Genomic DNA, 24065 nt, shown 5'->3' with positions numbered 1-24065 from the left:
AGATTTCTCTTTTTATAAGAAAATGTAGTAACATAAATAAATTCTGAATCAGAAACTATTTTATAATTTAATGTGAATTACAATTTTATTGTACGTAAAATTAGATATATGTATAATTCATTTGACGTTATATGACATTATATGGCATCTTTCTTATTCGCAAATCATTTCCTCAATATAAGATAAAGTATATGAAATGAAAAATGCAAATGTCGTGCTGCATTTTTATTGTATTTTTTAAATTCTTTTGTTTCTCCAATAAGAGAAATATGATTTCACAATGTGCTCATATGTAATTACAATAATAAGAAATTTTAAGAACATCTTCGATTTTTGTGGAAACTCGGAATCGAATGCAATCGTGATAGCGAAATTTTGACCATTCCACCGGAATTTGGTGATAATCACTGTTTACCAACGGCGACATTACATAATTTGATGCTCGGCATGCAATGTTAGCGATAAGGAACGGAGGCTTCCTCTAGTGACCACAGATTTTTTATTGCCTGCGCTTGCTATCTCGCGATTGCTTCCGTTCTCTTACATCATCATGCACATGCACGCCTACGATATACACACATACTCTCACACATGTATACTGTACTCTCGCAAACGGAATACAATTATCGTAATGTAAGTCTAATTCAATAAGAACTTTATTTCAGGTGTGTATGCGAGTGCAGAAACTATTATTACTATATAGGCAATTAATTATTTAAAATTAATATATAGAATCTACTTGTATGTATCGATTATATATAAATATTTGTTTGTTTATTTATAATTAATTTTATTGTAAAAAAACTAATAGGTAATTCTTTTTCAAAAAAGGTAGTTTGGCGTTGCTGAAACTTTTTGTTTACCGTGTTAAGTTTATAAATAATACTTTAAAATTTTCTTTAATTAGTATAAGTTAATAATAATATAAAGATATAATAATATAGAAATATAATGATACTAGTAACAGACAAAAATCTTTTGTGACGGTTTTCGTAATTGCATCTTGTATAATTATTTGCAGCAAAAAATGAATTTATTCTTGACTCTCTATGAGTTCATCTTCTATGCAAAACATAGTTTCGAAAAACTGCGTTAATTTTATATTTAAGGATCTTTCATACTTAATTATCTCAATTATCAATTAGTTAAACATATACATTATTCTCTTCATAACTACTTGAAAAGGTTTTTCAACTTTGTGTTTAATTTTTTATTTCTATTTTTAACCACATCAGACAATCTTTGTTTGATTCTCAATATCAAATGCTTGTTTTTCTTTTTATCTATCTCTCTTTCATTGCAACTTTGTAAATATTATTAACATTATTAACACATTTAAACTTAAAAAAAAATATTAAAAAATTTTTATATAAGAAAATTAATAAATTTTAATAAATTTCGACAAATTTGTTACTGTATTGTATTACAATGACATAATTTTTATACAAATAGTGTTAAAATTTTACACTATTTTATTTTAAAAGTAAAGATACTTTTAAGTGCCATTTCCTAAAGAAAGTAGTATATCTGTCAATTATTAATGATATTGTTAATACATGTATATGTAAATTTATATAATATTATGTACATATAAAATATTAATAATTACATATACATGTTTATACTTATTACCTAATCAGATAAATCGGAATTCAATTGAGATCTCATCTTGATATAATGATAAATTCTGGCGAATAATTTGAAACAATTCCATGCTTGAATTAATTATATCCATTATCTCCATACATATAAAACATTTGAAAAAGATAAGCGCGCTATCACTTTGTTTTCAATATTTTTTAATAACAGATTGCATCAATTTTTCTTTAATAAACATTTGGGAATTCCGCTATAATTAATTAATATTTAAGAACCTATTGACAATGCAAACGTTTCGGAGTAGAACTGTAAGACAATCATATTCCTAAGTTAATTTCAAGTAAACTTTAATAGAATTTTTATATTTTAAGCTCTCTTTACATATGTATTATATATACAGAATCAGTTTTAAAATATAAAAACTCTGTATATTACGATATAAGAAAAGAAAGAGAGAGAGAGAAAGAGAAAAATTAAAAGTAGATAAAGAATCGCGTATCTTGTATATCTTAATTTCTACACGTGCGTGTCTTTTTCTTACTTTTTTTAACACGTTATCTATACTGAGATAACAAATTAATTTGCGTAATTGATTTGATTATCAAAGTGCCAAATTGTTTGCCAGAATTTATCGACACATCAAGACGAAGTTTCAATTAAATTCCGATTTACTCGATTCAGATAAGACGCGATTGAGTTATCGTAACATAATTTGACGCGGAAAGTAATGGTTATATCGAGTTGTAACGAGTATGCAAGTCGCATCGTTTGCGTATAATGCAATTGCGTAAGCGCACACGATTTTCAATAGAAACACCGATAAATCGTGTTCGCGCGCAAGCACATCTCATTACCACGAAGTCTTACATGTCGCATTTCGCAAGATATTATCTCTTCCGTTCGTTAATCTCCATCGCGGAATGCGGAAGAGCGTTTAAGGTAAGGATAACGATGATTGCAGTTCGTGTCAATCCGTCCAATTCCCAAAACGCTTCGATTCGTTCTAGAGCTATTAGCAAAATTCCCGAAGATTAAGCAAGCGCTGTGCAGAACTTGCTAGAACTTGTGTTCGGTACATTTGGATTCTAAATATAATTATAATTAACTTAGAAATTTTTAATTAAAAAAATTTAGGAAATATAAGAACAAATAAGAAATAAAAAAGATTAATAAACGAACAAATTAAACTTATTATTAATAAGAATTTTGTTTATCTTTATTATCGTTTACGGCTCATTTAGAGAAAAATGTACACATGTTCGGTACTTTTATTTAATTAAGGAATATAATTTCTAAAATAATTAAAAAAGCAAATTTTGTTTTCTATTTTTACAAAGCTTAACTTATATTTGTTGCCCCAAGACAAAATTAAACTTATATAAAAAAAGATATTATATATAAATTATATTAAAAAGATTCAAATTATAACTGAAGCTTTTCAGCTGAATATAGATAAATACGTGACATCTTGCATTATATTCATCTGCATTGATAAGTGAGAACAAGAAGCGTGTGTTAAGAAGCGTATGCTGTTCATTCGTACGAACAATTCACATAATTGAATCTTGTCACGTGGAACATTATCGCGAACGTATGTAAATATATACAGCGAAACTCGATCACATTACATGAATCGCATCACATTAATCGCGTGCCATTTGATGTGTAGCTCTGGCTACTGTCAATCGATTTTATCGATTACTTTAAAGTCGCATTAAGGCAACGGAAAATTTCTGATCTCTATTTCATTCTTATTCTAATAATTTATTATTTTTTTCTATATCTGGCTCCTATAATCAGTAACGGTTTCTGTTTGATTTCTAAAACCAGATAATGGTTTTTTCGCATGTAATTATTTTTGGGATTTATCAAATTATTGATTCCAAATATTCGATAACTATTAAAATATTTACAACACACTCCCAGACAAAATCTTATATACAATTCCGATAACCTTAGCTATTTTAAAAATACGGTTTACTATACTTATTGTAATATATATGTATATGTATATACAATACTTGATATTAATAATTTATGATATATTTAAAAGTTTTTACTAATAAGAGTAGTAATTTAAAACATTAAAATTATTATTATTATTATTTATATGTATAAATAATTATTACATTATTTTAAACTTTTTTATAATAAACATTTTTATAATTTTTTAATAAAAGAATAGTTTTATATCACATTTACTTTAATGTCGACATTATTCAGTTCATTTCTCACATACAACATTTACGATTAAAAAATAAAAAATTCATACAATAACGGTGAAAGACGTAGTTGTATCGAACTAGAAAACAATCTAGAACATGAATCTAATTTTAAATAACATATTTTGCTTCGGTTAATATTTAATGTTAATATATATATAATACAAATAATATTTCTTTTAATTAACTGTGAAATAACCAAATAAAAAATTGTCTAAAAAAATAATTTTATGAACATTAAAAAAATTTTATTTTTACTTTTTAAATAAAATTAATGCGTTAATATTTCATAAACATTGTCACGTAAAAACATTGCCACTGCATTGTAAAAGAGAAGCAGCGTGTAAGATACGTCCAAGCGGTGCGCGCAAGTTGCGGGAGCGGCGAAAAATTCTTAGCTCTTCTTAATCTTCGCGAATCTGCGATCGATTCGCTGGCACATTCCTCGAGAAACGACCATAAGTCTCGTGGCCTCCGTTCGCGCTCGAATTCCTGATGCTTCTAGGTACCTCTTCTGAATCGTCGATGAGATTGCGTAATTCTGGCTTTTCAGCACATCCGCATTTTCCACGGCCTGCTTGGCTGACCGTGTATCGTGACTCGCAAGTGTATGACAGAATGATTTGTCGTTTTTATATCAAGGCAGATTATCTCGTCTGACAATTTTGATATTTACAATGTTGAGTTTTGTATCCTGCAGTTCTTTGTATCTTATCTTGAATTCGTTCAGTAATGAATGGCTTTGGATTATATAGCATATTCAGCATAATTAATATAATTCAATTTGGTGAAAGGTTTTCCAGATACAGGAAATTTTTACAAAAGTACCGTAAAACACAGTGCTTTATTTAGTTCATTTATTTATTCCACTTATTATGTATTCTTAATTCTAAGGTAATAATTTTTTACAGAAAAAGTAATTAATTTTTTAAATTTTAGAAAAGCCAATTCTTTTGCAATTATTGTCTTAAATTTTATTGTAACCAATGTATTCGGAAATATCTTTCTTAAGAAAAATACTGTGAAGAAATGAAAAAGAAAATATTACATTAGATCACTTCTAATCAAAAGCAACAAGTACAGCGATTGATTTAAGACGTTCCTAGAATTGTTGGAATTGGTCCGATCGTACCAATTATTTGTGGTCACTGGAGCGAGACAATTGGATCTCGCACAGTATTCCGACAAATCTCATGTTGTACGCGATTGCGTAAGTTTTCGAGGTCGCCACAATGATGAAATTCCAGAAATGAACAAAATTTGATTATTCATAAAACGAATGATCCAAATTAAATTAATTTACATCACTAAATATAAAAAATACGAAAATAGGTAATAAAAGCGGTAAGGTATCTTGTATTAAACGTATTTTCTTGAGTTAAGAAAACTTTTAGACTAAATTTTAATCAATGTTTTTTTAATATTAAAGAGTATATATATATGTACAGCTTTTAAATAAAAAGCTATAAAAAATAGAATTTTTTAAATTATGTTTAAAAGAAACAAATAGCTAATAGAACTATATTTCCCTTCAAATTAAATTCAAGTAAATTTTATTAAAAAAATTAAAATTTTATGAAATTAAAATACATTTATAAAGATATAATGTTAAATATTAATAAGTTGTAGAGAGAAAGAGAGAGAGAGAGAGAGAGAGAGAGAGAGAGAGAGAGAGAGAGAGAAAATTTCTCTCGACAGTTTTTTTTTTAATTAACTTATACATAAAATGTATATCATTAATTAAATACATAATATTAAAAGTACTAAAATATATATGTATATATTCCTAATATGTATTTCTTCTATTTTTAATATTATTATATAATAATTTCAATAATTTATTGTATGTATGAATTAAATTCTTTTAAACTTAATAAAAATGTTTATTTCCGAGGAGTATAAATACATTGAATTTTCTGTATCTGTAAATTCGAAAAAGAATTTCATTTGTTATATTCATTTATTATTTAGGACATAGATTATATTACGGATGATTCATGTATTACAACAGACGAATTGGTTTGGCAAATGCACTTCCTCCTAACATCGGACGAGGTGGCCGAGTGGTTAAGGCGTTGGACTGCTAATCCAATGTGCTCTGCACGCGTGGGTTCGAATCCCATCCTCGTCGTTCGCTTTTTGTTGGCTCACGAGAGTCTCTCATATCCGGTATTATGCTCAATAGATAATTGACATCAAATAGATAATTGACAGCAATATAATTTGTGATCGTACAGCTTATAAATAACACGCGTGGATATATAAACTTGATATTGTTAAGAATTAAATGTGCACGTAACAATACGTGTATGTATGTACAATTCGAAATAATTAGCTGTGAAATAGCAATACATTATGTTCTTATATTCTTTGAAGAAACAGAAGGTAATTCTTGTTTACAGACAAGTAATTGCTTTTCTCAATTAAAAATTTCTTTTTACTTTCTTTGTAAAATTTTGTTTTCTAAATGAAAAAAATCAATATTTAATTAAGCAAGCAGATTACGATAATCGAGGATAATCATATATATAATTATTATAAAATATTTTTGACATAATTGTAATTGAATTAAACAAATACTTATGTAATCCGTAATTTGCAGAAAATAATGGGAAATATTCGAATGTGTCTCTGAGAGGAGTCATATCCGCAAAAAATTTGCTTGGGAACGGTCGAACGATATGGTCTTACGTAATATACATATATCGATTCGCATGAATAATTTGTTGCAAAACCGACCAAAACCTTTTTGCCATGAATAATTAAGTAAATATACGACATGGAATTATCGATCATTCCAAACGTTCCGAAATAAAAGAAAAAAATAGTATTTGCGTATTTGTTATTAACATTCTCCAAAAATTTATTGATAAATTTTTAAAATATAAAACTCATTAATTATATAATTATAAGTATTTTTAAATATAAAAACAAGTTATAATAATTATAAATACATCTAATTAAATACATCAAATTAATGTCATGTTAATTATGAGATTACATCACAAAAGATTTTATACAGAATCACAGTATAATTCTCCTTTTGACTTTTCATAATTTAAAATGTTTTAAATTTAATAAATTCTTTAATATCTTCTAATACAGAGATTAAACAATACAACTGCATGTGCACATGATAGCATAATACATACTTTATTTATAACTAATTTTGATGTTTATTTAAGTTAAACGTTTATGCATTTATAAATAAAAATGTAAAAAAAAGAAAAAATATATTTTTAATAAATACGCGTTTAATAAAGAATAAACAAATATTAACATTTTTTATATCAACGGAAAACATAATATTTATTAATATTATATATTTAATAAAGATACTCAAACTGGAAAAATAAAAATTCAAGTGTAAAATTAATGTGTAAGTTGCGTCGCTCTCTGTGTATTCATACTTATGTTAGAAAATATATATATGTATATCATACATATCATATATTGTACTCATATTTTTATAAAAATGTATCAAAATAAGTTTAATTTACAAAAACATTTAATGCAATAAAAATTATCAAATTATTATTACATTTGTGTTTTTATTTCTATTTTTATAACAACTTTTATGTCAATAATAGATGAATACAAAGTAATCAGAGATAGATTAAATACAAAGAGAGATATATTAAATATGATTATAAAGTTATTTCTGGGATTTTCCTGTAATTTTTTTTACCATTCCTTCCTTTGTTAACGTCATGTCTGGGAAATTTTGCTAATAATTTATGAAAATGAACTGCGCACATTCAAATCTTATTTATTAGCTTAATAATGCATTAAGATTACATTTAATTATTTAATGACACAATGCTAAAAGATTCATCTCTTCGCAGCTGGTTAATTTTGTACATGCGTGACGCGACTGAATAATTATATTATTTAAATCACACATTAATTTAAATATTGGAACACATAAAAAAATCACACCGCGTGATATGCGTTTTTCGCGACATCGAGTAGTGTATCTATTTATTAATATTTCCATTTGTGCTCTATTGGTCAACTAATAAGCTAAGCAAATTTAATTTGCACTATACATATTGCACGTGTTTGCATATATCAAGCATAATAGGATATTATCACAAAATAACCTTTAGTATAATGCATATGTTTCTATCTGCAATTAGCAACAGAATTTAAGTCGAATATTTAATTATATTTGAATATAATATATTGACACCAAAGTTTATTATAACATCTTAACGCTTTCAGAATATATGACTACATTTCTTTTTTATTGAGCTTATCGTGTCGAAATATGCGTGCATCATGAATCAGAAGTTTTTTTAATAGTTTGGCATTTCTAAATATTTAAAATTATAAAAATATTAAATATTAAATGCGCGAAAAATTTAAAATAAAAATTTGGCTTATACAACATTAATTCATGAAAATCTACTTTAGAAATTTAATTAAACTTTTTAATTGATAATTATGTTCGATAATGGATGTATATTTAAATACGACATCCCCAATAAAAAAAATTAGTAACCGTATATAGATTCTAAATTTATTAAAACATATGAATTCTTATTAATAATATGTTTATTTATATTCAAAGGGGATGCACTGTAAATATTAGAAAAGCTGAAAACTCTTGTACAATCATAATCATATTAGATAATCACTCATAATTATAATTTTATGATAATATTTATCTTAGTTAGCATGACTGTCATTTAACTGCATAAATTATGACGGTAACAAATTTTGTGTTAATTGTTCAAGGCTAAAGTAAGGACAAACAATGGCAGGAAGCGACATTATCACGTACGATTAGATTGTAATTAGAGTGTTAATTATTGTCAATTACATTGTACTTTTTCAGGTATGGTAAATACGCGCAAAATTCGAACTATTCCAAATAATCCAGGTTAATATACTTATTAAAAAAGTAACAGTTATTTCCTAGTTTATTTTGATCAGATAATTTTAGAATTAGATAAATTTACACAAAATTATCTTAATAAAAATAATACAGACAGTATTAAATTTTTGTAAGAGTAATTCCGTAAAATAAAATTATTTAAATCAAAGTAAACTACAAGAAATAACCTTTTTAAATAAATTTGTTATATATATATATATATATATATATATATATATATATAGCTTAAAATATATATAGCTTGAAACTCTTTTTGGAGTAGCTTAAATTAAATTTCTACAAAAATTGTATATACTTATTTTTAGCAAATATTGTTTGGAAGAATTAATGTACCTTTTATGTGTATACGCACATAAATAATTTTTTGTAAAATAATATAATAATAACAATCTATGTAGATTTTTTAAACATTTTAATAGTTTTTAATACTAAAGCTAAAACTTTTTCTTAAACACAAATTAAACTTTCAAAAAATTTCAAGTTTTTAGAAGTAATAGAGAATAATATAGAAGTGTTCTAAAAAATATTTTTTGTTCTTGTAAACCTATTTCATTATAAATTGCTTTAAAACTATATAAATTTGTTAAAAATATTTTTTACCCTGCGTTTTTTTTTTAATACAACGACAATATACTAGGTTAGATTTTAAATTAGTCAATTTTTCTCAAGAAGATATTTCATCTTTTTGATGTATGAAAGCACTTATAATAAAATTTTGGTTTGTATTGCACATTTGAAGCTCATAAAAAATCGGAAGACGGAGAGATAAGTGTGTTTTCTTGCACGGACGTTTATTCTTCACGAACCAACTTTACCATCGAATCTATTATGCAATAGTGTTCAGCGAGAAGAAAAAAAAATCAAAGATGATATATCACAGCGTGCATACACACACGTCGAGCGGCACGCAGACTCAACTCGAGTGGAGACGCGTGGATGACGGGCTGAGCGGTTTCGCTCCTCTCGCTCGTCGTAGAGTGCCGCACGTGATCGCGCTCGATCGCGCGTGCTCTGCTTTATCGACCTTCTCTAGTTGAAGGATGCACGGCTGGAACTGCACGGTTCTCGATTCCTCTATCTCTGGCACACGTCTGATCTCGCGAAATGTCGCTTTCACAAGGGAGATTCGGCGAAATGACACCGCTCCTTTCGAGTAAGTTCCGCTTTGATCCTTCCGAATGCGCCTTTCGTGCCCAACCGTCGTCGTTACCTGCACGATTTCGCTCGATCGAACTGTCGCTTCCGCGTCACTATCACGATGCATATATGTATACGTTACTAGAGGTGCGTCATGACGCAAATATTAATGCGATGAGAAATCTATTCGATCTGTTCACTTTCCGAGCATATACATTTTGTATTGCTACATCATTGAAATATACTTTTTAATTATTTTACGCGAAATATTTTATATTACTTACGTTTTGTTTTCGTTCTTTGTTATTTGAAATTTATTTAAATGTAATATGGTAGGATTTTGTTTTTATAATCTATATCATTAATGTTTCACATTTTTATTGTAATCTTTCTTTGTTCTATTAATTGATATAATGCTTTAAGGAAAAGTTAAAACAAATTTAATTGTAATACCTAATCTCTTTATATAGAGTATTGCCGTTAAACGAAAGACGTACTCGTCGTAGCAGTCGTGGCCGAGTGGTTAAGGCGTCTGACTAGAAATCAGATTCCCTCTGGGAGCGTAGGTTCGAGTCCTACCGACTGCGAGAGTGGTTTTTTTTTATTTTTATTTTTTTAAGAAAAATAATTACAAGTACGAAATATGAAATTAATAGAACTTTGACACGAAAAGAAACTTTAAGAATGCTATTTTCCCGGAACATTTGTTTTTATTAAGAATTTTGTTGAAAGATATTACATATAGATTGATTGCAACAATAATACATTTTTTGAGAAGAGAAAATTAATTTGAAATATATTCATTACAATTTGAATTACAAAAATGATATATACATAATTTAATTTATTATTATTTAATCTTTTTTTCTACATAATATAATGTATCGGGAATTCTGTGTAAATAAAAGAAAAGAAGTAGAACAAAAATACTTCATATAGTTAAATATAATTAAATGCCACCTTTATAATGAATATAATTCGTGTTATGTCATTTCTTTATAATAACTTGTATAATAAATCAATAATTAAACAGGAAAAATTGCGTGACTATTATGTCAAACAATTAACTGGCGAGATTGTTTCTTTGTTTTTCGTTATCAGAATCTCGCAGACAGCGGTGAATCCTATAACTGTTTATTTATCTTCTTGTCGCGTATAATAGCATCCGTATGTGCTTGACAAATATGTCGGATCATTGACGCGCTATGCTTGAATGATTAATGAAAGTATCGCTACCACATACGGTGTCTCGAAGACAGTAATTAATTAATCTTGGACAGTTTTGTTTTTCCTTTCTCCAGGCAGGAAGTTTGATAATCATATTGTAGTCGAGGCTCAAATACATACATGCGCATATATGTATAATATATTTATATATCTCTCTTGTATATATACATATATATTTTTTTAATACATTTTCTTACATATAAAAATATTTTATCTACTAAAATAGATAATACTCTCAATAGCACCTTCTAAAGGCATCGGGAAAATATTTTAAGGATATACGTTGTATGAATTCGTGTGCTATCTGGATATAGTTCCTGAAATCTTTTTTGAAGGGTTTCGCATTTACAGAATAATTTAAACTAATATTTTAATAAAATATTCATATGGAAAGAACAGTTTATCTACTGAAGAAACTAAAACTTTAGCTAGATGCGGAATACCTAAAAATGATTTTTGTTGGATCACCAAAATAATTTTGGGACATTCAAGTATGATGAGTAATGGTACAAAAAATTTTGATTCTAAATAATCAGTTTGAGTCTTAATTATTTTGATAGTCAAACAAGATTATTTTTAGATTTATATCTAGCTAAACTTTTAGACACTATATGAAAAACAGTCCTTTCCGTAACACTTTCAATTATTTTTTAATATCGGATTTTTGGAAGACGTAAAAATAAAAGAACAATAAATTATAATATATTAAAGTACTGTAAAGCAATCCTTACGCATACAACACGTGAACGTAATTACGAAAAGGTACTGGTAATCAGGATTGTTAATAGATTTTATCGCATTAATTCTGTATGATCTTTTACACAGATCTCACGTGACGCTCGTATGTATTTTACTGAGTATATCCTAGTATTATTCGTTGCGACATTATCACATGACATGCGAATTAATACTCCGAGAATCATACCGTTGTTTTGTGAAGATGAAATTGTAATACTAACTCGACTCTTTCTTCCGATTGTCGTTTGTTTGAGAAAATCTTATCTCAATGATCGCCATGTGACACATTAAATGCGTTATCGCAATCTGTTAATCAAGCACTTGAAAAATCGCTACATACCCCGTTGTAGTGGATGATCATGAGTATGAGAGGTATCAGTGTTTGATGAACACTGTGCTGAGTAGAGAGTCTTTTATTCGCAATTGCCATTTGGTAGATCATATTTTTCCCTCGAAAGTTTACGCCGATAAGGCTGTAGTTTTATTCGTTCAATACACGTCAGTGTCGCGGATAGTGTAAAAAATTTTCAACGGTGGAAATTTTTTAATTTATGCGCTAAGAGAGAAAACTAAAACATACCGTGGAGATCATGACGCTGTGTATGTATAATTAATGAAATAATTAATATGTGCTGCATTACATTATATGTATACATATATATTCTAGTGAAATAAATTCATATTATTTAACGGAATATGTGGGAGATTATTATTAGTATGAAAAATATCTACAAGCGTTGCAATTTTGTAATATCATCATGTTTGTGCAACCTTCGATATCGCAACTATCATCATCAGAACATCGAGAGGCGTTACTGTGATTAGTTAGTAGTTTTTCCATTTCTGACATGACATGCATTCTGCGTACATGATGCAGTGGCTGTGATGATAAGTCGATAATGCTTAGACATCATGTATTTCGAATTCAATAAACGTGTGTATCTTGACAGCCGATTAACATAGAGTAATGCAATAAAATTCCTATAATTTATCTATCTTTATTTAATTAAAGCAACAATAAATATTTTATACATAATTTAAGTTACACTTCTTTTTAAAATGAAAATTTTACGGATAATTTAATTTCGCAATTGCTTAATTTTTGACATTTTAACATCCTGATTTATATTGAAATCTTACGATATCTCATAAAAGATATTACATTAATATATTAATGTTGTTATTTAAATTTTTATTAATATTTTTTTATAATTCAAAAATTATTTTTGTAGGTATTATTATCGACATTATAATTTTCTTTTTAGAGATGTTTATTGTTATTAAATATAATTAGCATGCATTTCCCGCATTCTTATGTGAATTAATTACAAAATTGCAACCTAAATTTTATTTCAATTAATCATTTTTGCAACTGTTTTTGTTGTTACACCTGCGTTATATCATATATATAAATCATAGGGCCGAGTGTTACACTCTCCCAAAGTTGCAACCTCAAGGGGCTTCTCCTGCGGAGGATACCGATTCTAGCATGGCTACCTCTGTACAGTTGGAGCAAACTTCTGCAGGACGCTTTGGCAGGGTTGACAGTGGGTCTGACCGCGATACCGCAGGGCATAGCGTATGCAATAGTGGCTGGACTTCCGGCACAGGTGGGTACACGCGATACCAGCGTGCTTGCGACTGTGTGTTTGCTGCGTACATGGACTTTCTTCTTCGAATGATGTCCGAATTAAAGCTATCATTAAATTTACTATAGCGCAACCGGTAGTTTCTCCGAAAAACAGGCAAATAAAATATCTTGCAATATTCCCAACGGGAATAAAATTTCTTGTAATAAAACAGCGTATGTACATAGAAAGAACTTTACTGAGGTAGTTAATCATTTAATTATATACAGATATAAATCGGAAAAATAATTTTATTAGACCATTAAAATAATTATAATGAAAGTTGAAGCATGACGAGCAATGTTACAAAAAATCTTGGTCTTTTTTGCAATCGACACGTGTTTCACATAACTATTTTAAAAGTTTAACAAACTTTTTGTAGATTTTTTTTTTTTTTTTTTTAGCAAAATTGTTTTTCACGTATTTAATAATTCTAAAATAAAAGAATTTTGAAAAGGATTTGGGAAGAATCGGTTCACGATCCTAAAATTCATGACGATATTAATTGGATAGCGAATTGTCGCAATTTGTTGCTCAGTTAATCGAATCTCTTGAGTATTTTGAAGAACTCCATCGAGTAACTGATCTAATCTACGCTAGTTGGAAAGACGACTCTTGTTAGGTGAACTTTTGAAAACTTCAGTATGGCCTGTACAGCAGTTTCATGGGTTGCTTCGTTTATCTGGTCTTTGGTGGTAGCAAGGATGTGACAGTGGGACCTACTGCGATAATGGCATTAATGGTGCAAAAGTACGTGACCGGTCTAGGAGAGGATTTCGCTGTAAGTAGCGCTAATTAACTCTCGTCCGACATTTCAAAACTTAAACTTTTACTCCTTATAACCGTGTACAATTAGCTTTATTTAATATTCTCTATAATCAAATCTACAATATTAATCACACTATTAAATTAATATAATTTATCGTTATATTTTTCGTTCGATCAATATACTATACTTTGCTTTGTGTCTTTGTTATTTTTAAATTATTTGCTACATAATCATTTTAAATTCTTGATATCTATGATCGATATGATTTTATTATGAAATACGTGTTTTATTTCAGTGTTTTTTATAAAGTTTGGATGAAATCCTTTTCAGGTGCTCATGTGCTTCTTATCAGGTGCCATTATCACGATCATGGGAGTGCTTCATTTGGGGTTTCTCGTGGACTTTATAAGTATGCCTGTAATTTGCGGCTTCAGTAATGCCGCGGCGATTATTATCGCTACTTCTCAATTAAGTACTTTACTGGGCATAAAAGGGCGTAGTGACTCCTTCGTCGACGCCATTTCAAAGGTTATTAATCATATAAATGAAACTCAACCTTGGGACCCAGTATTAGGAGTGTGCTCGATGATAGTGTTAGTTCTCCTCAAGGTATAGTAAATTTAATTCTAAGATTTGTTCTTAGAAGTTTACAATATTTTATTGATGTTTTTAGTCGGAACTTTCCCGTTTAATCAAAATTAATTTTTTTTCGCAAATAAAATTTATTCGAGCATAGAATTTAGAATGGTTCAATGCGGCTTGTGGTATACTTAGCGCTTTTGTAAGCTTTTTCCTTAAAAGCCATATCAAATTTCAGTCAAATAATAAATCTTATCTGAAAAAACGTTATTTTTTAAATAAAAATTAAATGTCAAACTAATTATGGCAGAATCTTTTTAGAGGTTCTTAACAGAATAAATACCCATTGATTTTAATGCAGTTACTTATTTCAGTGAAATTACAATTAAAGTATAATTAATAGAATAAAATATTCGAAAATAGAATCTGCCCGGCAAGAAGCTGGGAACTCCTTTTGAAAAATTCATGTGGCTAATCTCCTTGGGCAGAAACGCCATAGTCGTGATGGTCGGAATTCTCCTAGCCTACATATTATTTTCTCACGGAATCCAACCTTTTCAAATTACGGGTAACATAACCAAAGGCTTGCCGCCGTTTTCTTTACCGCCGTTTACCATCGTAAACGGAAACCATACGTATACCTTCGCAGAGGCGGTCAACGAAATCGGCATCAGCATCCTCTCGATACCACTCATCGCCATCTTGGAGAGCATTGCCATCGCCAAGGCATTTGGTAAGTAAATATTATTGGCAAATTTAATAAGTTATTATAAATTTAACAATCTCGATATTAAATATGATACAATATTGCTATTAATAATATATGAATCTTACATCTGAGGAAAGATCACTCTTAATAAATTAACGTAATCTAAGATTTTTATACGTTTCGCATTTTTATTGATAAAATATTTATAATCTGGGCTTTTATAAACACAAACCTTATTATTAACAAACACCCTTATTATTAACTTAAAAGGAACGAAAGAATAAGCGCACTATCAAAACGAATCTTGAAATCCAATGTTTTCCCATAACAATGTTACGTTTTCCCGTAACATACAATTATATATTTGGATTATTTTAGAGTTTTGAATATAATTCTATTTGAAAGAAGGTATCATAAATTATTCGCAAATCTCTGAAGCAAAAGCGTAATTAAAAGCGTAAATTTCCTGAAGTGTCTGATTTCTAGAGGGGAGAGAAAATAAATCTCTTCTTATATTCGCTGCTTGTATCTAAATTATTAAATTATATATTATCGAACTCTCTTGCCCCGCTCTACTTAGTAATAATTAATGAAGCAAATTTCACGACGTCCAAAAATGTTCGGCAAATTTGCAGCGAAAGGAAAGACTCTTGATGCCAATCAAGAGATGCTGGCACTCGGCCTTTGCAACATATGCGGCAGCTTCGTAAGATCGATGCCCGTAACCGGAAGTTTCACTCGTACCGCCGTTAACAATGCATCTGGTGTAAAAACGCCGATGGGTGGTGTTATCACCGGCGGTTTGGTGCTTTTGGCATGCGGCCTGTTAACGTCTACTTTCGAATATATCCCTAAAGCTACGTTAGCGGCTGTCATCATAATCGCGATGTTCTATATGTTCGAAGCACGCATTTTCATTGTTCTCTGGAGAACAAAGAGTAAGAATCAATTTATATTTTTGAGGCATATCTCTCAATTATGCTGCTTATTCGATTCGCACTGTGATGATTTTTTCAGTTATTTTTATAATTTGAGAGAAAGAGATATACCAATAGAATTAGAATTTAAAAGAAAGCTTGTTATAATAGTTTTTTCCCGAATGTATGCAGATAGGTTTGGAAGTTTGAAATTATATTCAAATTAATGCAATGTTTCACTTTTTTTAACAATACGTTTTTTATGCAAGTGATTTAGTCAGCCTCGGGAAAAAGAGTATCACGAAATACTTCTTATAAAAAATGCAATTGCCATATTATACTACGAATTGAATTGTTTATTAACGATTAATAAATTAATAAAGCTTTTAAAGTTAATCGTAAACTTTTGTATTTCTATAAATATAAAAATATAAAAATAATTTTTAACTATAAAAATAAAGTTTGTGCAGTAAATTCTTTTCTCAGATTGCTATTTTTTCGTTGTAATTCCAAATAAATAAAATATATTAAATGATAGTGTTTTTATAGCTAACGTAAAATACAGAAACAATACGATATTCGATCGAGGAAGCATTAAAGTAGAGCCCGTTATAAATTATCTGGCGGTGAGTCTAGTTTATCTAAGATTAACCGTTTTCTCTTCCTCTGGTGTTGAACAGAAATCGATCTAGTGCCGTTGATAGTGACGTTATTATGTTGCTTGGCGTTCGGTTTGGAGTACGGTATGATCGCCGGGATTGCGGTAAATTTAATTCTCTTACTCTATTTCGCGGCCCGGCCCGGGTTATTGATCGAAGAGCGGATCGTTGATGGCTTGACCGTGCTTTTCGTATCGCCCAAGCAATCCCTGAGCTTCCCAGCAGCGGAGTACCTCCGAGAGCGAGTAATGTCGTGGTAAGTCCCACCGCAAATCCGAGTAAGAAATGATCCAGACGCGCGCGTATATCAAATGCACCGAAAAAGGTGTAAAATATCTGTAGGACCTTTAATGGCGTTTAATATATTTTCGCAGTTTGAATAACAATTTTGTTTAAATTCACGACAAGTCATAATCTTTTGTCTCCGTAGCTTTATAAGTATCGCGAGAAATTCTCCATTTCCGAAGACTATCGGAGTCATAACGGTTTTCCTTACGGAAAAATTTATTTCATATTTTTTCAAGAGCAACACTGCGTTCGTTTTGCCCTTTGCATATTTTATTCCTTTTCCCGGAATATCATGTCCGCGTTTGAGAAAGACAGTTATCTTAAAATTGCGACTTTGTTGCTTATCTAGGTGTGACAAGAGACCGACAAGCTTACCGGTGGTAATGGAGGGTCGTCACGTGCTCAGGATTGATGCTACAGTCGCGAAAAACCTGGCATTGCTCCTGTCAGATCTCGCCGCGCGGGATCAGAAGATCATTTTTTGGAATTGGTGCGAGAACGCCAGACGGACTTTGATAAGTTACGATCCGTCACTCACGACTTACTGTAGATCGTCCGGCAGCATAGAGCAGATATTTTCAGGTAAAATTTCAGTCTCTGGCTTTCTCTCGCAAAAAGCTTATTGACAACTAGAATTTCTGGGAATTATACACTTTTTGGGGGAGTACTTGCATGTCCCGCTAATGTTTTTTTTTTCCCCCTAATGTTATCTGACATACAGGAAACCCAAATTTAAGCCCTCTTGCGAATCGTTACAATGGATTGAATGGAACTAAATAATTTTATATTCTTGTTTGAGCGACGTTTTTAATTTCATTAGTGATATAAATGCTATTGGGCGCTTCTTTTTTTATCAAATTCTTGTCTATCGAGTAACGTTTTAAACGAGAATTTGATATAAAAAACAAAGTAAAGTACATTATAGCGTTCTGAAAATTATTTTTATATTTATAAGTTTCAAAACGGGGTATGAAAAAGGGGTAAACATCATTTATAATAAGTGATAAATTTCTAAGAATATAAAATGAATACCATGCAAAAGTACTTCTTCGGATTTTTTGAAAAATAAAATAAAATGAATTTATTACCTTTAAGACACATAAGTAGTCTATTTTAATTCTATCGTAATTAATGAAATTGTTTCTACCGAGTTCTATTAAAATTTTATTGAATATCGAGTGTTATTAAAGTCTTGTTAAACATCCTACTTTTGCATCATCAGAGTTAACGCCATGACGCATTAGTTTGCAAGTTTACGACCCGTATATTTCTCTTCTCGATACTCGAGGGAAGAGGACGGATAGCGTTTCGAAATTTTCCGCGCTTTATCAGGCTCGACGTGACGCGCGCGAGTTTGCAAATTTACGAGTCCCTGCGCTTTTGAAGAGGGCACATCCGATGGTACTCGGGGAGTTAATGGATTGTGGCGTCTCTGTAAATTTCCGTATTATCAAACTCGACGAGACGTCACGTTCGGCGAAAGCACATTCATGAAAAAACCCTACGGTTTTGTTTTTTTTCCCCCGAAAAGGAGAGAAAAATAAAAGATAGATTTCGTCTCGAAATAATCCGTTAATAAAAGACACGTTTCGTTTTCGGTTGGAGAAGCTTTCTCAAGTCATTATGCATTCGGGGGAAGCATCTGTGTATGTTTCTATGCATCCAAATCTGGACTCGCAGTGAAGGAATTTTGCATGCACGGCTATATACACGGTATCGAATTATAATTTATAAAATCCAACATTTTGGCCGTAAAATAGGTCGAACGATTCATTTTATGATATTTTTTTTAAGTTCCAAAACATTTGATCAAAAAATATATTTTTTATTCAGATAAGAACGTCAAACTCGCTTTAATAAAAGTAAACAAAATATTGAAAAAAAAATTGAATAAGATTACATGAAAAAAGATTTTATTGACTATCTAAAAATTTAAATGTCAATACTGAACTGAAAATAACTTTATTAAACCATCAAACTAAAGAAGCGAAGAATGTTGCCAGAAAAGTTTTGACATTTTAGCAATTCAACTTGACTACATAATTATAATGCTAAAATTATTTTCAGATTTACATCCACAGCTAAACTTTTAGATATCTTAATACTTTTTCATGCATGATTCTACAAAAATATATTTAGACTTTTGTTCTTTCTACATGTTTACATATATTATTTTCATGAAGTCATTTTTGCCCAGAAAAATGTCATAAAATACATAATCGTAAAAAAAAATATTGGACGCGGAATTCTGAATTCAATTTCCGAGATTTCCATATTTTATTCCATTGATTATAATTGGACACCCTGTGTATATGCAGCTGCGATCGAACATCGTGAGCATTTACGCGGCGACCTACATCATCACGTATGCGCATACCGAATCACTTATGACAACCCCTCTCCCTCTCCCTCCTACCATCGCGGTACCGGAGTATTACACTTCGAACGTACACCATATTGTTTCCATCGTGTAACGGGGCGGTTGATATAACAGCTCGCAGTGTTCTGTGCAAACTCGTTTCATTTCGCATACAAAATATATCTCCGCTTCGGACATCGATACGCGGCTGATGTATTAATTTGTCATAAAAGTTCTGCGATGCATTAGTAAAATCAATCAGTTTCTGTATTATTATTCTCAAATTAACATTATATATATATGTATCAGTTTAATACTTACATTTTTAAAATATATTTAATGTTATAATATGTTTAATTTAAGTCTATACATTCAATTATTTTTTTAAATATTTTATATAATAGAGTTTTCTTTTTTTTATTTATATATTTTTATATTTAAAAAAATTAAATATGTAATACACATAAATTAAACACATTGACATTAAATATATAAATAAAACATAGGGATTAATATTAACAATAGCTTACTGATAAATAAAATCTAATGTGTATGACTCTTGTGATTATCTTATCAATTCATCATTTATCTCACCAAAGACTTTCATTATTATTATTATTATTATTTATTATTATTATTATTAATATTATTTATTTACAGGCTTATTTACTGATTTTTTGCGCGCATGCAAAATATCTTTATTTTAAAATAAGAAAACTTAATTTAATAATATTAAATTAAATATTAAAAAGTTTTATATACAGCATAATATTTTATATGCAGTAAATGTAAATATATCTTGCGTTCTGATTCACTTTTGATGACAAACGCCGCATTAAATAATCACAATAACCATTTTCACACAATAATCAGATACATCGCTTTTCTGTTTTCAGAGGAGACTTATTTTATTAATTGAGCCGATATGACTACTGCCATAACAGACATGTGTTCACTATATTCCTTAAGATTGTTTTTACTCAAATTTTCTAAGTGCAACGTTAATATGTATGTGATAATAATATTAAACACAAATTTCGAAACTAATTGTAAACTATTTTCTTACGCATTCACAGTGTTCCCTTTGTGCATTCTTGTGTAGTGAAATTCTTATACACGTATACACATATACGTGTAAACGATAATGCGATTACTCACAGTACACACATGTAGATTATTGATAATATTATTTTTACCGTCATTACAGAAGAAGATGATGGACGTGTTAGGTCAACGACAGGGTTATTACCCTTCATTTTTATCGTGTCCCTTTATAAAATGAGTGATCTTTTTCTGGATCAGTTGTATATACACTATCCAAGATTATCGACTGGAATTATAAAGAACTCTCTATACAGCTAATATCTTAATTTACAGTGTGATACGTTCTTTTTTTTTCCTTCTCTTCCTCTTTTCTTTTTTTCTTATATATGTTTGGTATTTCTAGAATTCGCGGATTAAAATATAAATATATCATAAAAAAGTTTTCAACAAATTACGTATTAAAAGTTCTTTTAAGTTTTTTTATCTTAAGTATAACAATTTTCGAAATGTATATACTTAAAATTTATCAACGCCAAAACTGCAGTTAAAAATAATTATGCGATCTGCAGACTGTGCGCACAATAGAGTTGACAACCGCGCACTTCGTGCACTCAGCATGATGCTTTTAATCTTTTAATTGCACACAGGTGTGAACTTTCACTAGTACGTTTTCTGCAACTGTAGCCCTAGTTCAAGAACTAATTCTATGGTGTTGACACCTGCCCGTAAAAAAAGTAGGAGAAGTCCAACGTTACACATTCCATGTATAAAAGTTCTTAGTATTTGCTGATCCTTTGAGTAGGCTTTTGTTAAATTTGAAATTGGTGCAAATTTGTACTGTGCAATTCATATGATTATTTTTCTTGGACTCAAACAAATGTGAAAAATGTCACTTAATCTTTTTTCGCAAAACATTTTAATGTGTATCAAAATTATAATTGTGTTTGGAAAAGTTATAAAAGGCCATCAAAAGAGAAGAGTCTAGGCGTTGAATTTTTTAGAATAATTTGTAGAATGGTGAATAAATATAATTTATGAAATGTAACTGCTGTAAATTGTCTCAATATTATTATTATCTTTTTTACGTTTTTTAACCTTTTTTCCTATATCTTTTTTATCTTTTTACAATGTTATTATTTTTTTATACATAAAAACGTTTTCTATTAAAAATTAGCAAAATGTTTGAAAATTTCAAATTGCTCTCACTTTTCCTCCTCTCAAAAATATTTAATTCGGAGAAAATAATACTCAGTGTAAAAAATTATCTTTTTTCTTAAAAACACATTTAGATTTTTCAATGTCAATTTTTTAATTACAAAGAAATGGTAACCATTTGAAAATTTTTTTTACGTAGTTTTATTTTATTGCATTTTTGACACATTCAATAATATTTTATTTAAGAATTATCACCGAATCAGAACTATTTGTTAGTTTTTTGATTATAAAAAATTAAATTTTCTTTAATATAAGCAAAGTTATGAACTATCAGTTATGTAGTAAGTAAAGTCATACCTATATATAATCAAAAAGTAACCAAAAATATGCAATTAAATGGTTAAAAAAAGATTAAAAAATATCGTCATTGTACTATATCATCCATGTATGACTGTATGTACATCATGATCCATCAAAATATCGATCACAAATTATTATTCATAAGCGAATATTGTCTGACATCGATGAATGAAGGAACGGATGAAGTAGATGGTCACTACACAATATACGCGAGTCATAAACAGGCAGCACTTAATTGCAGCTTGAAAATAATCGTTTTTAAATATCTAATTCAGAACCTATTAACGTTGAATAAAATACACCGCAAATACTTTTATTATTTAATTTTTCAAGATCTTTTCTAATATAAAAATATATTAATACAATATGTTTACCTAGATATTCGTTAAATATATTTACTTAAAAAGTTTTATATATTTTTTGTGTTATGTATGCATATTATGTTACAATTCAGTTAAATAATGTATAATGTATACCAAATATAAACACATGCGCACACACACGGGATACTGCACTATAGCTGATGTATCTGAAAATTCAACTGTAAATACAGAATTAAAGATAATTTTTTTGAATCATCAAATAAAAATAATTATGAAGGATATTCAAAAACATGATGAATGAGGCCACAAAAAGTTTTAGCATTCTTTCAATTTAAGAGTGCCACAAATTTATTTTAATGGTCTAGAAAAATTATATCCATATCTAGTTAACTTCTTGAAAAGTTTAGAAAAAAATTCTTTCTACGAATATATTACAATAAATATATTAATATGAATATATTAAAAACTATTAAACATACCGAAAGGTATTTTAAATAAAAGTTACATTGTTTCAAGAAAAATATAAACTTGTGTCAATGATTTTTAATTGAAGATATACACGGCGAGAAAGATTTCTTTAGATTTAATTAACAATTTTGTTTTTAATAAATTTTATTAAACGTAAAGTAATGTGTATAAAATTTATTAAAAACAAAGAAATATATGCTTTGAAATAGTCGAACAAAACTCATTATTAAATGTAAAGAAATTTTTCTTTCTATGTAGGAAAGCTATAAAAGTCAACTGTTTCATTTAAAGAATTATTTACTTTTAAATGCAATATAATCAGCTTATTGCAAATATTATGTTTGCGTCGAGAAATTATCATTTATAATTTTTAATTTTAATGTGTAGAAATAAGAAGTATTAATACAGAAATATTTTTAATGCTATTTTTTCTAAAATTAATGTACAAGTATATTAAAATTTTTTAAAGATATTTACACATATATTGAGAACCTTTATGATTCTCTTAAAATAAAAAATTTTAAGAAATAATTTTTTAATCTTAAAATTTTTGACAAGTAAATTGTGTACACTCTGTCGTATAATTTCAATTTTTTATTTTCAAACTAGCTATGCCCTGCCACGCGTTGCTGTGACTCTCTATTCTTATGCTACGTTTTTTTCAAATTTTCTTTGCTTTCGTTGTTTAACTTTCAAGAGCCTTGCTTTACTGTTGCTCTTTTTATTTTATTTTTGAATAAGCATTTATCTATCTTTAATAAATCTAATATTCATTCATTCACGTACTTCTAACTTTTTTTTCTAAAAGCTGCCATGGATTTAGAAATCCATTCAAAAGACTGTTTTAAATAAGTTCTTTTTTTCAATAAAATATCTGTTTAGATATCTTTCTTTTTCTTATTACCTTAATTTAAACACAATAGAAACATTCTTCGCCTCTCCCGGTCTCTCCCGTCTCTCCCAGTCTCTCCTGGTCTCTCCCCG

At 29.0% G+C, this 24065-nt stretch overlaps 1 protein-coding gene and 2 non-coding genes across 3 annotated transcripts; all 3 read left to right on the top strand.

Annotated features, from left to right (window-relative positions):
* The first annotated feature begins 5870 nt into the window (after positions 1 to 5870).
* On the top strand, positions 5871 to 5952 carry Trnas-gcu. Its single transcript has one exon. It is a non-coding gene; the product is annotated as a tRNA-Ser (tRNA).
* A 3693-nt stretch (positions 5953 to 9645) lies between these two features.
* On the top strand, positions 9646 to 20778 carry LOC105831175 (sodium-independent sulfate anion transporter). Its single transcript, XM_012671151.3, has 9 exons — positions 9646 to 9874; positions 13243 to 13433; positions 14095 to 14232; positions 14551 to 14829; positions 15223 to 15532; positions 16144 to 16446; positions 17106 to 17340; positions 17722 to 17954; positions 20628 to 20778. Exons 1-9 carry the CDS (start codon positions 9826 to 9828, stop codon positions 20648 to 20650), a joined length of 1761 nt encoding a protein of 586 aa, XP_012526605.1. The 5' UTR covers positions 9646 to 9825; the 3' UTR covers positions 20651 to 20778.
* Positions 10364 to 10445, top strand: Trnas-aga. The gene has a single exon. It is a non-coding gene; the product is annotated as a tRNA-Ser (tRNA).
* Positions 20779 to 24065: the final 3287 nt, after the last annotated feature.

Source organism: Monomorium pharaonis, chromosome 11 (assembly GCF_013373865.1).
Source record: "Monomorium pharaonis isolate MP-MQ-018 chromosome 11, ASM1337386v2, whole genome shotgun sequence".
In the NCBI taxonomy this organism is placed as follows: Eukaryota; Metazoa; Arthropoda; class Insecta; order Hymenoptera; family Formicidae; genus Monomorium; species Monomorium pharaonis.
The sequence above is the reverse complement of the archived record's forward strand: the minus strand, read 5'-3'. Positions and strand labels throughout refer to the sequence as shown.

Coding starts and splice junctions, on each gene's coding strand:
- LOC105831175 (XM_012671151.3), top strand. CDS start 9,826: ATGTCGCTTTCACAAGGGAGATTCGGCGAAATGACACCGCTCCTTTCG. Junction 9,875..13,242: donor AATGACACCGCTCCTTTCGA/GTAAGTTCCGCT, acceptor TATAAATCATAG/GGCCGAGTGTTACACTCTCC. Junction 17,955..20,627: donor CATAGAGCAGATATTTTCAG/GTAAAATTTCAG, acceptor TTCTGTTTTCAG/AGGAGACTTATTTTATTAAT.